This window comes from Sceloporus undulatus, chromosome 4 (genome assembly GCF_019175285.1).
Source record: "Sceloporus undulatus isolate JIND9_A2432 ecotype Alabama chromosome 4, SceUnd_v1.1, whole genome shotgun sequence".
NCBI lineage: Eukaryota > Metazoa > Chordata > Lepidosauria > Squamata > Phrynosomatidae > Sceloporus > Sceloporus undulatus.
Genome location: NC_056525.1, coordinates 3,107,852 through 3,124,786, shown reverse-complemented (window position 1 = coordinate 3,124,786; position 16,935 = coordinate 3,107,852). Strand labels below are relative to the sequence as shown.

Below are 16,935 nucleotides of genomic sequence, written 5' to 3'. Positions count from 1 at the left end.
AGATGAAGCGGTTTGGACGACGGCTAGAGCACAGGTGGCGGAAGACTCGACTCTTATCCGACAGAACTCGCCATAGGAACTTTCTTCGTTCCTATCGGGAGGCAATACGTGCAGCGAAGAGAGCCTTCTCCTCTGCACGTATTGCATCTGCAGAGTCCCGTCCAGCAGAGCTGTTTAAGGTGGTGAGGGAAATGACACAGGTGCCCCCTGCGCCAAATCCCTTACTTAACCCGACGACAGCCTGCTGTGACGCGTTTAACAACTACTTTGCAGACAAAATCTCTCAGATAAGAGCCGACTTAGATGCCACAGTTGAAACAGAGTCGACAGGCGAGGCATCCAGTGACTCCGCCGATGTAGTTATACTGGATCAGTTCCAATCTGTGAGTACTGATGACGTGGACAAGCTGCTTGGTAAGGTGAGGAAGACAACTTGCCCTCTCGACCCTTGCCCATCATGGCTGGCCGTCCAGGGGGGGGATGCATTGATGAGATTCCTCACGGATATCATCGGTGCATCCTTCAGGGAAGGACATGTTCCATCTTGTTTAAAGGAAGCGGCGGTTAGGCCACTCCTGAAAAAACCTTCCCTAGACCCCCTGGATATGAAGAATTATAGGCCGGTGTCATTGCTGCCATTTTTGAGCAAGGTGATCGAGAGGGCGGTTGCCTTTCAGCTCCAAGCTGTCTTGGATGAAACCGATTATCTAGACCCATTTCAAACTGGCTTTAGGACAGGCTTTGGGGTTGAGACTGCCATGGTTGCCTTGACCGACGATCTGCGTCTGAGCATTGACAAGGGGAGTGTGACCCTGTTGGTGCTCTTAGACCTCTCAGCGGCTTTTGATACTATAGATCACGGCATCCTCTTGGACCGCCTGAGGGGGTTAGGTATCGGGGGCACTGCTCTGCAGTGGTTCAGGTCCTTCCTCTCGGGCAGGTCTCAAAGGGTGCTACTCGGGGACTGTAGCTCCAGTAAGAGGTACCTCACTTGTGGGGTTCCTCAGGGGGCTATTTTGTCCCCGATGTTATTTAACATCTATATGAAGCCACTGGGTGAGATAATACGGAGTCATGGTGCTGGGTGTTATCAGTACGCTGATGACACCCAAATCTATTTCTCTGTATCTCGTTCGTCGGCCTCGAATTCCGATGGCATCTCTTCTCTCAATGAATGTCTTCAGGCGGTAATGGGCTGGATGAGGAAAAACAGATTGAAACTGAATCCAGACAAGACGGAGGTGCTCATGGTAGCGGCCCCGAAACCAAGAATTGGGTTGCAACCTCCAGTCCTGGATGGGGTCACACTCTCCTCCAGCGACTGTGTTCACAGTCTGGGGGTGCTCCTTGACTCGTCGCTCCTGATGACAAATCAGGTAAATGCGACGGTCAGGAGTGCCTGTTATCAGCTTCGGCTGATACGCCAGCTGTGCCCTTTTCTGGAAGTAAGGGACCTCGAGACGGTTGTGCACGCGCTGGTAACCTCACGCCTTGACTTCTGTAATGCACTCTACATGGGGCTACCCCTGTGCTTGACTCGGAAATTACAGCTGGTTCAAAACATGGCAGCCAGGCTTGTCTGAGGAACATCTAGGAGGGACCACATTACTCCGGTTTTGAGGTCCCTCCACTGGCTGCCTATCAGCTTCCGGACCCAGTACAAGGTGTTGGTTATCACCTTTAAAGCCCTAAATGGCTTGGGTCCAAGCTATCTCAGGGACCGCCTCCTCCCGTACAATCCTCCCCGCGCTCTCCGGTCCTCTGGGAGGAACTTACTGCAGCCTTTAAAATCTAGGCTTGTGGTGACCTCCCAGAGGGCATTCTCTGCTGTCGCCCCCAAACTCTGGAACGACCTGCCGGATGAGATCCGTCAGATAACATCATTAGACAGCTTTAAAAAAGCGGTCAAGACGGATCTCTTCCGGCAGGCCTTTCCAGATTAACCATCCCGGCCCAGGTTCCTGATTCCCTCATTCCTCCCGTGGCCCCATCTTAGTGATGGTCGAGGATCAACAGAGGGATATCACGGTTTTTAGTTTCTAATTGTTGTTTTTATGCATTGACATTGTGTTTTAATATGTTATACTGTTTAATATTGTCTTAAGGGGGGGAGGGATAAAGTGTTTTTAATTGTCATATTTTATATTTTACTGTTGTTAACCGCCCGGATTGGTTTGCCAGAGGGCGGTATACAAATTATTATTATTATTATTATTATTATTATTATTATTATTATTATTATTATGTTCTACAAGAGTTTATTCCTGATGTTTCGTTAGCATCTGTGGCTGGCATCTTCAGAGAATGCTGGCATGGAAGAGAGTGGGGTATTTATATATACTGTATGAATCTGGGTTGGGAGGAGTGATTTCCATGTTCGGTTGTTTAATGGCAAGTCCTCCGGGTGGGAGGATATGCAAAGAGGTTAGTGTCTGTTTAATCAGAGATCCATTGTCTGCAGGAAAAATCCTTGATCCTGGGTGGTTTTCATTTGCATTTGCTGGGTCTTGATTTTAGTGTTTTTCAGGACGGGTAGCCAAACATTGCTAACTTCAAGGTTTCTTCTTTCCTGTTGAAGTTGTCTTAGTTGAAGTTGACACAAATCCTCTTTGAATATCCTCCCAGAACACAGATGCTGGCAAATGTCAGGAATAAACTCTTCTAGAACATGGCCATATAGCCCAAAAAACCCACGAAAAACTATTTTTAAAATTATGTTGAACTTTTTTGTTTATGTTATTTCTGACTCTGGTACCAAAAAGCAATGCTCAGGAACCTATCTGCCTTGTTAACTGAAATATGGCTATGTAAGAATAGAACAAGTAAGCAGATGAGATCTAGCACAGCCTAACCAAGTGTCCAATGCTCTCTGACAAAACCTCTGGGTAATTTAGACATGGGAATCAGTGTGTTGTAGGTGTTTGAGCATGGGACTACGACTCTGGAGACCAGGCTTCGATTCCCAGCTAGACCATGAAACCCATCGGGTGACCTTGGTCAAGTCACATGCTCTCAGCCTTAGGGGAACAAATCTTGCCAAGAAAACCCCATGATAGGGTCACCTAAGAGTTGCCATAAGTCAGAAACGACTTGAAGGCACACAACAACAACAAAATGTGGGCACAGTGTCCCCTTAAACATCTCCCCACCCTGCAGAAATCTCAGCCGGTGGCCATTATTGCATCTTGTGAGAGCGAAATATTTGTTGTCGGGACACAACCCTGAAAGATGAGGATGCTTCAAAAGGTCTTAGACACAGCAGCCCCTTAGGCAGAATTAGGTTCAGAGCCTCAAATGCAGGGACCCTTGGGGACAGGTTACCAACCAATGATTAAAAGCAACAACACAACAAACATTTGGTGGGATCTCAGGCCAAAGAGATTGAAAGGGATTAGTCCATTTTAACAGATTACCCCTCGGACACTTTCTGCTCTCTTCATCCTAAACAAAATGATCCTCTTTAAGCCTGGCTTGGCTTATTCTGGGCTTCAAAAGAGGTGAAAGTTCTTTTTCTTCCTACAAATATGAAGCCTCATGAAAACCATGAAGGCTGCATCTGCACTGCAGAAATAATGCAGTTGGACACCACTTTAACTGCCATGGCTTAATGTGAGGGAATTCCATTTGTTGTGGAACCAGAGCTGTATGGCAGGGAAGGTTAAATATCTCACAAAACTACAAATCCTAGAATTCCATAGCATTGAGCCATGGCAGTTAAAGCAGTGTCCAATTGCATTATTTCTGCAGTGCAGATGCAGTGAAAGACTCTTTCAAAACACATGCATTAAGCACTTTATGCCAATTTGGCAAAAAAACAAAACACCCCAATTTCACCCAGTTTGCTGTTTCCTTTCAACCACTGTGGCAAAATACATTTAAAAAAGCAATGCCTAGGACCTGTTCATTTTCAGATACAACCATTACAGTTACAACTCTCCTGTTCACACACCATGCCTTCGTAAATTTATTACAATAGTCTCTCTCTAGTTTTTCCTGCAAGTCAGAAATACAGCTATCCTCTATTCTCTCCACTTCAGCAAAGGGTAAAAAAGCACAGTCCACTATACTAGGGCAAACTATTTGTCCATCCAGCCCAGGAGTGCCTCTTTTGCCTGGCAATGGTGAGATCTTTCCTGTCAACAACTACTTTAAGAATGCATACTAACTTCAATCCTTTCATACTTAGTTTTAGCCTAACTGCAGGGTTGAGCTGCTACAGAAGAGCTAAAAAGAAATTACCGTAAGCACAGGTTGAGTCTCCCTTATCTGAAATTCTGAAATCCAAAATATTCCAAAAACCAAGCCTTTTTTCATGGGTGGCTGATATAGTGACAGCATTGCTTTCTGAAGGTTCAGTGGCCACCAACTTTGTTTCACACATAAAAATTATTGACAATACTGTGTATAAAATTACCTTCAGGCTATGTGCATAAAGTGTGTATGAAATATAAATTATTTTTTTGTTTAGATTTGGGTCCCAACTCCAAAATATTTCATCATGTACATATACGCAAGTGGAAGAGTTCCAAATCAGGAAAAAAATCTAAAATCCAAAACACTTCTGATCCCAAGCATTTCGGATAAGGAAGACTCAACCTGTAATAAGAATCAACTATCCAGACTTTCTACCATACATAGAGATGGAACTCAGTCCAAAAGATACCTCAAATGATTAATTAATCCACTATCTTGTAAGTCTTCTAAAACTGTTTTCCACCTTTGTTAATATCAGGTCTAGCACACATTTCCTTTCCTTTGTGTAGAGATGTAAATACAAGAGAGTGTGAGTGTCACTTAATTGACCACTGTTTGCTTCCCTGCTTCCAAAAGAAAGAATTCCACTGTTTCTCTTCTTGGTGGACCTTCTTATCTTTCGTACAAGGTACAATTATAAACCAATTAACTTCCAAGTAAGACATAAGACTTAATACTCCACCCAGAGCTCCACCCATTAACTACATCTGTATGATTCAAGGGATAGACCACTGTTTCAGAAACACAAGGTTTGCTGCTCAAATTATTTAACTGTTTAATTTGCCAGAGCTTGGGAAAGCTCCTTTTTGGGCTACACCTCTCAGTCCCCCAACAGTTATTCTTGCGGCATGATTCTGGGAGTTTTAGTATCCAAATGTTTCCCAGGCTCTGTGTTTTGTGCATACTTGCTGGAATGCCATAAGACTGATCTGATAAATAAGGGGGAGAGAAAGCTTACCTGCTCCTGGGAATTCATTACTCGTAGCTTCATCTGTTTCAAGTAGGTGGAGGTGAGGGGCATGTTGTAGTCAATGATGCCAGAGACCAGAGAGGAAGGAGGTTCATTTTCTGTAAGTAAACAAGAGGAAAAGGTGGTGGGGGAACTCTTTGACAACTAGAAGTACTATAGAACATTTTTATTGCTGCCTTTGTCACAAGTGTGAGTCCCAATTAGAGTTGCCATATATATCTTTATTCTTATCACTTCTATATTCAGGTAGAAAGTGCAGGAGGGGATGAGGTCTAATTTTTCTATCAAAAGGTGCACAAGAGGGACTAAACCCCTTGGCTGCTTAACCTGCTCAGGGTCGCCAGATCCCAGCTACTCTGAGGTTTCAAGGCCAGAACCTTAGATCTGACTATAACATCTCATGATGTGTCAGGAGACTGCACCAGAAGATGTCATTAAGCACAATACCTTAAGCATCAACCTCAGTTGCACAGAGTGCACCTTTCAAATTAAAACAAAACAAAACACTACTGATTTATTTTATAGAATCATAGAGGTGGAAGAGACCCCAAGGGCCATCCAGCCCAAACCCCTGCCATGCAGGAAATCTCAATCAAAGCACTCCATGAGACAGATGGCCATCCAGCCTCTGTTTAAAGACCTTCAAAGAAGGAGACTCCAACACTCTCCAAGGCAATGTCTTCAACTGTCGAACAACTCTTACTGTCAGGATGTTCCTCCTAATGTTGGGGTGGAATCTCTTTTTCTGTAACATGCGCAGCTCCCTAAATCTTTCCTCATAAGGCATGATTTCCAGACCCTTCACCATTTTGGTGGCCCTCCTTTGGACACACTCCAGTTTGTCAACATCCTTTTTGAATTGTGGTGCCCAGAACTGGAGAACTAAGTGAGGCCTGACCAAGGCAGAATAGAGTGGCACTATTACTTCTTTTGATCTAGACACTATACTTCTATTGATGCAGCCTAAAATTGCATTGGCCTTTTTAACTGCCGAATCGCACTGTTGACTCATGTTCAACTTGTGGTCTACTAGGACTCCTAGATCCCTTTCACATGTAGAAGTCTCCTTAAGCCAGGTGTCCTTCATCCTACATCTATGCATTTCATTTTTTCTAAGTGCAGTATCTTACATTTCTCCCTGTTGAACTTCATTTTGTTAGTTTTGGCCCAGCTAGATCTCATCTTTCTCCCACAATGGGATTCAGACTACAGTTGACAAATATGGCAAATATATGTAAACATATTTTCCAGGTAGTGCTCTTGGCCTGACAAGAAGAGCTACACCATGAGACCTGGGCCCAGGACCCTTCCCTAGCCTGCTGCACTTCTGGGCTGAGAGAAGGGTGCTGGGAGTACAACAGAGAATTGGCAGGGATCTCATGAACAATGAAAAGGACTGTATCTATTGCACCTAGTTAGCCTGCAAATGCCATAGTGAAGGCTAACAAACTGTGTAGCAAACAGGACATAGTAAAATGCACTATACCAGATCAAACTACCTGTCCATCCAACTCAGGAGTGTCTGCTTTGCCTGGCAGGGATGAACTCTTTCCCATCAATGGCTACTTGATCCTTTTGTTTTAAATGGAGATGCCCTGGAGTGAAGCCAAGATCCTCTTGCATGCAATCATGTGTTCTACCACTCAACTATGGCCACTCCTCGAGGGTTTTAATAGGCACCAGACCCAGCCACAAAACTCACTGGGTGCCTCAGCAAATTACCCTCTTTCAAGCAAACTCACCTCACGGGATTATTATGTACAGAGCACTTAAAATTGTGGTCGGTGCTGTACAGGGATGGCCCAGAAATTTCAGAATGTAGCTGCTGAGGTGCAGTCGGAACAATAGATACCAGTGCTTTGCCACATGCACTGCTCACCAGCATGCTTCTCAGCCCATTTCAAACCGTGAACTTGATCTTTAATGTTGTTAATATTTAAAAGAAGAAGAAGAAAAAGAAGAAGACGAGAAACTCTTCCTGTATTAGAAAATAAAGACATCCTCTTTGTATCTAATATAGAATGTCAGGCAGGAGAACATCTGGTTGTTATTGGGATTCAAAATGATCTTTCCCTCTAAATCAGCCATAAATAAATTGTCAGTGCTGGCTCAGCCGGCCATTGCTGCCCCTTTGATTTGAAAATAATATTCTTTGTATTTCCAAAAGTATTTATTGTCAAAAATGTCCAAAAGATCTATCAAAAAAGTGAGGGAGGATTTAAGACCTGCCTTCTGTTTATGATAGATTCAATACTAGCTGTACAATGTTCAAAGGGGATTAACATCTAAGGTAAAGCTCTAAATAGTTTAGGTCCAGCTTCTCTGAGAGACTGCTTGTACCTGGAGGAGCCTGACTGTGCCTTGAGATCAACCTTAGAGACCCATCTCTTCAGCTGACCTTTGAGCCCTGTTAGCCCGGCAGGTACTAGTGACAGGCCTTTTTGGTAATGACTCCTATTCTGTCAAACTCCCTTTGAAGGGAAAGATCTTGACATTAAAAAAAGATTTTTTAAAAAAGTCTCTGAGGGGGTATGCATATTGCCCCTTTTACAGCCAGATTGGGGCTGCAGCAACGACACGCCACAGTCCCGATCTGGCTTTTGCAAGGCACAAAAAGGAGCCACAAAAAGTGGCACCATGGCTTTACTGTGCTCCTTTGGCATTGCATCATGCAGACACAGCACCAGAGGAGTGCCGTGACACTGGGTGCCATGTGGTGCAGCGCGCGGCATCATGCCACTCCTGCTGTACAAACTGACACCAATAACCCCCTTGTTTGGGAACACACTCAGGGGGCAGGGGCAAAGTGAAGGCTGTGGGCCATATGAAGCCCCCAAACCTCAATTTTACAGCCCTTGAAGCCTCACTGCCTTAAAAAAAATACCAGAGATTTTTATCTTTCCCTGCAAGCTCCAATGCCTTGTACCTTCATCAGAATGAAGTGACACAATGACACTCCCGCTGTCATTTTGGGAAGGACTCTGATAAAGACAGGGATATTTGACAACACTGTTGGAAGGTGGTTGGGTGGGACTGGAAGGGGAAATTGCCCCCAGGACCTACACAGTACCCCCCCCCCTTTAAAACAAACACCTGTTCTAGGCTATGGCTTTGGTTTAAAACTATGTAGCCCACACAGCTTGACATTTCCTTTTATCTATAACACTATATTTCTTGATTCCTGCTTATTTTCCAGTCTATGGAACTGGCCAAGTTTACTTGGTGGGCATCATCTGGTCTCAGCGAGTGTCCTGATGTGTAACCAACCCCATTTCTATTTTATTTTTTTCACTATGGAAAGGCCACATGGTGTCCCAGCCAGGGAAAGCCAAAAAAGAGAAGGAAGAGAAGAACTTTATGGCAGGCAGGCAGGCAGGCAGGCAGGCAATTGTTGGGATGGAGGCTAGAGCATAGGCTCACCATCATCTCAGACTCTTCTCACAGTAGCTTTTCAGGAAAAAAGAAGCTTCCACAAGAGTAGCTCCATGAATCATTTATACACTCCTTTTAAAAGTATTTACAAACTCAATTTGCTGTCTCCTCACAGCACCCCTGTGATGTGTACCATTCCTGATTTCCAGAACAAGAAAATGAGGTTGAGAAGTAGCAACTTGCCAGAGATTGTCAGATAAACTCAAGGGACCCAGTAAAGATGGTCAAGATAAACCTCTAACCTCTGCCAAATGCTCACCTCTGGATGAGAGATGAAGGAGGGGATTGTTGCATAGGCTGGGAAGATCAAGTGCCCCCCTCCCAATACTGACAATGGCTGGATGATGTCAAATGTCAAGGGAGTGGAGTCTCATCCAAAAAAAACCCTGCTCTCCTCCAAAGTGTCATCTAGCCTCCATTTGTGAAGCACTGGCTGGAGAGTTGGACAGCCAGCATCTCAAATTGGGATGGTGATTCTTCTCTATCCATATCTTTCTTGCCAGGAAAGTGAAATCAGTTTAGTTTTTTTGTGGGCTTTTCAGGCTCTGTGGCCATGTTCTAGAAGAGTTTATTCCTGACATTTCGCCAGCATCTGTGGCTGGCATCTTCAGAGAAGATGCTGACGAAATGTCAGGGATAAACACTTCTAGAACATGGCCACAGAGCCTGAAAAACCCACAAAAAACTATGGATGCCTGGCCATGAAATAATAATAATAATAATAATAATAATAATAATAATAATAATAATAATAAATGTATTTGTATCCCACCCAATCAACGGGGAATCCGGGAGGCTAACAACAGTGGAAGCACAATAAAAATCAAACAAATCCCTTCCCAGCCCCCCTGCTTATTTTCCAATCTATGGAACTGGCCAAGTTTACTTGGTGGGCATCATCTGGCCTCAGCGAGTGCCCTGATGTGTAACCAACCCCACATGGCTTCACATGAAGACAGTTTCTTGAGCAGGAAAGGTGAGGGCAGAATGACGCAGTCCAAACCACCAAGCTAATACTTCTTCAGCCTGTCATTCAGTTGACTCTCCTATCTCCTCTCCCCTCTTGTAATATATGGGTGCTTTGGAAAAAGATCAACAGGACCTTGTAGTAATGCCTTCAGGCTGAAGGAAGACATTTGGTTGGTCAAATCCAGCCAGCAAGTCTCATTTCCCCATCCCTGCTCTAGGTGATTACAAGTAGTGAAGCATGAAGTGAAGGCCTTAAGAGATATAACCATTTTGTGTTAAATGAAAGCAATATCAACTGTATGGTACTTGCAGTCAACTGCTCAACAGCTTTCCAGGCCTTTACCTTTGGGCTCTATGCCATTGGAGTTAAAATGCATCCTCTTCTGGCACTCGGTGCAGCTCATCAGGAACCTGGTCACGGCTTCTCTTGGTAGGAAAGCATAGGTTTCAGCAATCTGGAGGGAGAACAAGAAGACTTTTGGGTGTGTGCTTTGGATAAAGGGGTCAGTGCCACATGGAAGAACCATCAAAGCACATTGGCCTTGCCTTGGTTTTTCTAGTACACATTCCTCAGGGGGTGGATCATTAAAAAAAAAACCTTTCAAGATATGTACATACAGGACATGTATATCAGTGTAAATTATCTCATTTTAACTAACACTTCCTAATTCAAGTATCTGAAAAGAAACTGACCAGTTGCAAATCTTAATTACATCATGTACTTCATCGTAATTACACCAGCGTATCTCATATTTACATTACTCCTTTGAAAGAGCTGAATAATGTGGAATTATTCTCATTTCCCCTACCAAGGTTACAGCTAATAACGACAACATGGTTTCTGCAAAGAACTGCAAATGCGTTTAAGTAATAAGAGGCAATGTGGTTCATAAACCACACACACACACACACACACACAGAGGAAATACTGGTTTTGTGCAAAGTGTCTTTCAAATTCTACACTCTAATTCAGTGTCGTCCCATAGAGAAACTATTACACCCATTTAACTGCCCCTCTGCCAATGTACACTCCCACTTGTTCTTGAAATAAAGGTAAATCTGGCTTTCATTATTCTTTTCAAGGCACTGAAAGCTAAGGTTCAATGGTTCACTTGCACTTGATTCATACTCGTTTCTTACCCATTCAATTATGCACAGCCCAGGACAGATGCTGGGCTATGAATAAATAAATCTGTAAGAAAAACGTATGATGCAAGTGGCAGGTCAGCCCTCATAGAATCATAGAATGGGAGGCAGAAAATAATAATAATAATAATAATAATAATAATAATAATATCCCGCTTCTCCCATTTTGAGGATCGAGGCAGGTAACAGCAAAGTGAATACAATATACGACAATAAAAACACCAAGCCCCACAAGACCCCGATCCAACCCTCCCTCCCAACTATAAAATTAAACTGTAAAAAAAAAGTCTAAAAAGTACATAACAATACATCAAAATTAAAAACAAACCACAACTAAGAAAAATAATAAAAGGAGGAGGATTCAATTGGTTCTGGACATTATCAATCGGGGAAGGCCTGCCGGAAGAGAAAGGTTTTTGTCACCTTTTTAAAAGCCTCGCGTGAGGATAACTGGCGAATCTCTTCTGGAGGTCATTCCAAGTTTTTGGAGCGGTGACAGAGAAGGACCTCCGGGAATTTCACCGCCAGTCTGGTCTTTCTTGACTGTAAAAGGTTTTTCCCGGAGGATCGGAGTGTACAGGAGGATTGTATGGGAGGAGGCAGCGTTCCTTCAAGGAGACTGGACCTAGGCCATGTAGGGCTTTATAGGTGATAACCAACATCTTGTACTGAGCCCGGAAGCTAATAGCTACAGGACCACAGCTATGTTCACAAGTTTTATTCTGGATATACTAGGATTTTTATATCCTTGTGCTTGTCCCCTTCTAAGATTTCCCCTACTGACCGACTGAGTAACTAAAGTGTTGAAGTGATTCCAGTCAAGCCTTCAGTGCCAACTATATGCAAACAGCCATGGAGAATTGTTGTTATTGTCATTGTTTGTTGTTGTGTGCCTTCAAGTTCCTTCCGACTTATGACAATCCTAAAGTGAACCTATCATGGAGTTTTCTTGGCAAGATTGGGTCGGAGGAGATTTGTCATTGCCTTCCTTTGAGGCTGAGAGAATGTGACTTGCCTAAGGTCACCGAGGGATTTCATGGCCAAGCAGGCAATTGAACTTTGGCTTCCAGAGTCATAGTCCAACACTCAAACCACTAAGTAACTTTATTTATTTAGTATAGTATAGTATAGTATACCAAGATGAACAGATTGTGGCCCTCCATGGTTTGGAGATTAGAAATCTCATCAGCTTTGGCCAACTAGCAAATGGAGAGAGTCAGAGTTGTTATGTTTAGGTATTTTATTTATTTGTTTTTGTTAATCATTTATGTATTATGTATTTTTTTTGTAATTTTGTAAACTGCTTTGATCTTATTGGAAATGTGGTATATAAATATATTATTATTATTATTATTATTATTATTATCCCACACCATCCAGACAACCACATGTTCACTTACCCCATTAGATCATAATAATTTTCATTACTAACATATTTCCTCCCTTTCCATTCTCACACCATCAAAACGTCAGGAAGAACGTCTTGGCAGTTAGAGCTGTTCGACAGTGGGATGGACTACCCTAGAAGCTGATGGACTCTCTTTCATTGAAGGCTCTTAAGCATATGCTGGATGCCTGCTTTTCAAGGTACTTTAATGGCAGATTCCTGCACTGGTGGGACATCGACTAGATGACTACTGGGTATTTCAAGCGCTACCATTCTTATTGTATTTGGCCATGATGCAGCCCAGTAGAGTCTCCTCTGACTGACTCCAGCTTGCTGGGGCTGTGGCCCTGGGCTATCTTATCTCCATTGGAAGTGAATACTGAACTGGGGACTCTAGGCATGTAAACCATGTCCTCTGAAACACTGACTTGTGTAGCCCTTATCAGGCTCATTCTTTCCCTCTTCCCTGCCAAAGTGACCTTTGCATGCTGCAATAAATGCCACCTAGTTCCACGAAAGAAGCATCTCAAATGCTCAACATTTTGGAAGCAGGTACAGACTTGAAAACATTAACCTGCACAAATGATCTAAGACCATGTTCGAGAAGCAAGCAATAGTGTCAAGAACAAAACCTAGAGAGAAGTCTATTGCTGCCTGATTTTGCAAGCCTAAGCGAATGTGACAACCAGTCCCTTGAAGCCCAAGGTAGGGATTCACAGATTCTCCTGCTGACCCCCAGCACCTAACACTCAGAGGTATACTACCTCTGAACAGCTCCATTGGTATGCCACTTGTTCCTGCTGATTTATTTCCCCCAAGTGCTCTGAATGCAGCTTCCACTTCACTTTCTACAATAGTAAGTTCACCTTCAAATGGTCCTTCCTTGAATGATTTTTTATCCTTCATCTCTTTATATAGCTCTACAGTATATTGATTCCATCATCTTTTTCTTTCTACTTCCTCATATAATACATTTCCTGCTGGTCATAGAGCATTCCCACTCTTGGTTTCAATTTCCCTTTGATTTCTCAGGTCTTATGGAAGGTCCCTTGTTCTTCCCTTTTTGTTGCCATCTTCTGTTTCTCTACAATGATTATTATAGTATCAGTAGTTCGCTTTGTCCCTGCACAGAAGTCAATGAACAGCTGCATTCAGGGTTCTGACCCTATTTCTGTCACTGTTTACTTTTGCTCCTCATCAGTCTTTAACTACTTGGTGAAGACTTTTATTTGCTATCCATTGAGGCCTCTCTTTCTTTATGGCTGCAGATAGTGTTAGTATTGAAGTGTGAAATAAATAAATCTGCTTATCAAAAGTCAGTTCCCTTGGGGTCTGAGAGGGAGATTCTGTTGTGAATATATCACAATTCAGCTGTTTCTGTTTCTACACTGAGGATCACATTAAAGACCAAATAACATTCTAGAAACACTAGAGAAATACACACTCTAGTTTCTGCTCCTATTAGCCCTCTTTGGTTTGCATGTAAAGGAATATAACGATTTATCTTTCCAAGAAGCAAAGCAGTCACAACAGACAAAAGGAAAAGCAGCACACAGACCTGATGGGACTGCTCTTAGAAACCAAAAATATCCAAAACATCCTGATGGGACTGCCTCTTAAAAATCCAGAATAAAACAGGGGTTTGTTTTGCTGTGGGGTTCCTATAAAGGAGAAATCTGAGTCCCTAAAAAGTTCATGTGTACAGAAAAGACACTGGCTTTAAAAAAGAGGACCTCTGCAAAGAAGGGATGGATGTGTTGTGTGTGAACCATCCTGAATTTAAAATGAGAGAAAGAGAGAGATGTACCTCCACTAAGTGGCAGCAAAGCCCAGTTTTTGCTGGCAAGCTAAGTGCAGCAGGGCAGAAAGCAAAGAGCCAGGACCTGGTCCCACGCTGCTAGAGGATGCCAAGATGGTTGCCTGGGCCCTGCCCATTTCTCTCCAAGGAAGGCCTCTTTGCAGCAATTCACACCTAACCTTCCTCCTCTCAAGGAGTCCATGTGTCAGCAATTCTCTTTCAGGCACAGCCCAAGGAAAGGATGCAATTCAGAGAAGACGAAGAGGCTGCTTGGCTCATCGGAAAATGAGCCGAGAATCCCATCCCAGCTGTGCCTTCCTCCTCGCTTTTTTCCAGTCATTTAGTTCAAAGCACCACAAAAGCAGCAGTGTTTTACGAACCAATGAAGAGGCCCTTCTGACCCACTGATGCCGTCCTTGTGATCCCAAGTGTGGCGAGCGGTCACAGCAAATTCACATGCTCTCTCTCAGCTACTTATCTCCTCTTTCTTTCCCCTCATGTGAGCTATCTATTCTTGAGAGCAGTGTGCATGGCCCAAAATTTGATTTATTCAGGCTACACAGCTATCTATAGCAACCTCCATCACCAGGAAAAACTTTTTTTTAAAAATGCACTTAACTGACCACAAAAGTTGCTGTGGCTGAAATCCTCTGGTTCCCAGATCATTAATACAGAGTTACTGCTGTGAATAGAGTAACTCTCGCGTGATAAAGAAAACGAACAAGCCATATCAGTGCATGAATTGGACCTTAGTCCCAAAGTGTAAAGATCAACCTAGTGAACTGCCCTCAAGTGAGATGCTGAATGGTCTGGAAATCCATCTCTCTTGCCTGCTGCGATTTACTCAACATATCCCACCCTTCTTCCTCAAAAGAGTTCAGGCACCACAGCCATGAGTCTACCCTTCTCTATGCCCCACAACCCTCCGTGATGTAGGTTAGGTTGAGAGAGGATGACTGCCCCAAAAGGTCACTCACAGACCTGCATGACAATGATGGAAGATGAAGCCAAGACCAGGATCCTACAGTGGAATCCATGCTTTGCTTGGTGGCTTGATCAAATCCACACACAAAAATTTTTGATGTGAAGTCGAAGGCTTCCATGGCTGGCATCTATACTTTTTTGTGTTTTGTTTGTTGTTTTGTTTTTTGTCTATGTGGCCATGTTCTAGAAGTTTGTTTCTGATGTTTTGCCAGCATCTGTGGCTGGGAATTTCAGAGAATGCTGGCAAGGAAGTGAGTGGAATATATAGTGTGACCCTGGACTGGGAGGAGTGATTTTCATGTGAATCTGTGTATTGTTCTGCTGTTGAATGGCAAGGCCTCAGGGAGGGAGGATATGCAAAGAGGATTTGTGTCTTAATTATGATTAGAATTAGACATCCATTGTTTGCTGGGAAAAACGCTTGACCTGGATCACTTCTCTCAACTGAGGGTCACACAGTATATAAATATACCCCGCTCACTTCCATATCAGCATTCTTGGAAGATTTCAGCCACAGATGCTGGCGAAACATTGGAAATAAACTCTTCTAGAACATGGCCACAGAGCCCGAAAAACCCACAAAAAACTATCCAATTTGGATTCGCTGCTCCTGCAGCAATGGGTCTGTTAGACACCTCTGAATGTGACCAACTTGATCTTGAACCTGGCAGGTTTTTTGTCCCCACAATAGTTTATTTTTCATTTTGTTTTATGTTGTTCCAGTTATTTGAAGGATTTATACCCTATCCTAACATTTTTAAATTGAAAGATACACCAGAGTTTGATGCACCAGTGGCGGAGGAAGCGTATGCTCTGCATGCAAAAGGTCTGTGGGTCACTCCCAGGCATTTCCATCGAAAAGGACCTCTAGGAATAGAAACACAGAGGAGTAGGAGCAGAAGTTGCCAGAGTTCTTGAAGAACTACCATAAGTCACAATGGAAAATATGAGGAAAGGCAGAGCCATAGTCTAACATAAGGCAGCTCCTTTGTCTATGTTTTCTAACTGGCAGAGTGAGTTTGTAAAAGGATTTACACTTTAGGTCCTCTGAATGACCACAGTAATGATGGCTCTTCCTTCCTATCTACACTGACATGGCCCAGCTCAGTCAAAACATCTTGAGAGTAGCAGCACTTTGGTCCGAAATCCTGGTTAGTGCGCTTTTACCTTCCTTGTGCAGGAGTCACAAAGTTGTCATCGTCGCCAGGAGAAAGCTGTGGGTTCCAAGCAATCTGTTTTAAATCATCTGGTTTTAACTAATAAACAATATTCAATATATTTTGAATCTTTCAAAGATATTGTTAATATTTATTGTGTTGTTGTTGTGTGCCTTCAAGTCATTTCCAACTTAGGGTGACCCTTAAACAAACATGCCATAAGGTTTTCTTGGCAAGATTTATTCCGAGGGGATCTGCCATTGCCATCCTCTGATGCTGAGAGAGTGTGACTTGCACAAAGTCACCCGGTGGGTTTCCATGGCTGAGCTGGGATTCAAACCCTGGTCTCCAGAATCATAGTCCAAAGCTCAAGCCACTATGCCATGCTGGCTCTCTGTTGATTTGATTGTAAGCTGCCCTGAGATGTTCAGATATATGATACAGTATAATAAAGAAATAAATTGTCCAGTTGCCACAAGAAAGAGGACTGTCCAAGCCATCCTTCACACAGGGACGTAGCGAAAGGGGGGGGTTCTTGGGGTCCAGACCCCCCTTCCATTAGAAAAACGAATGGTGTGTGCTGCTGCGCCGCCACACCCAGGCCCCATTATAATGGTGGCACTTAGTCTGGACCCCTCCCCTTCCTAAAATCCTAGCTACGTCCCTACTTCACAAGCAACCTTGCTTTGCCAGAGGCCAGGCTTTGGAAAAGCAGACTGGACAAAGCCAGGGGCCACCTTCTCATGATGCAAGGAATGACTTTGCCTTACTTCCCTCATGGCTGCTGTACTCAGTGCTGCTCACACCAGCGGAAGCAACCCAAGAGGATCTCAACTTT

At 43.5% G+C, this 16,935-nt stretch overlaps 1 protein-coding gene across 2 annotated transcripts in view; it reads right to left on the bottom strand.

The window, feature by feature from the left end:
* NOL4L (nucleolar protein 4 like) overlaps positions 1 to 16,935 on the bottom strand; it is a 203,580-nt gene that overhangs the window by 81,132 nt on the left and 105,513 nt on the right. For both annotated transcript variants that reach the window (XM_042461914.1, XM_042461915.1), the window contains exons 3-4: positions 9,969 to 10,080; positions 5,213 to 5,322 (exon numbers count right to left, since the gene is read on the bottom strand). In XM_042461914.1, the coding sequence (XP_042317848.1) occupies positions 5,213 to 5,322; positions 9,969 to 10,080 (222 nt within the window). The remainder of the gene's footprint in view (positions 1 to 5,212; positions 5,323 to 9,968; positions 10,081 to 16,935) is intronic.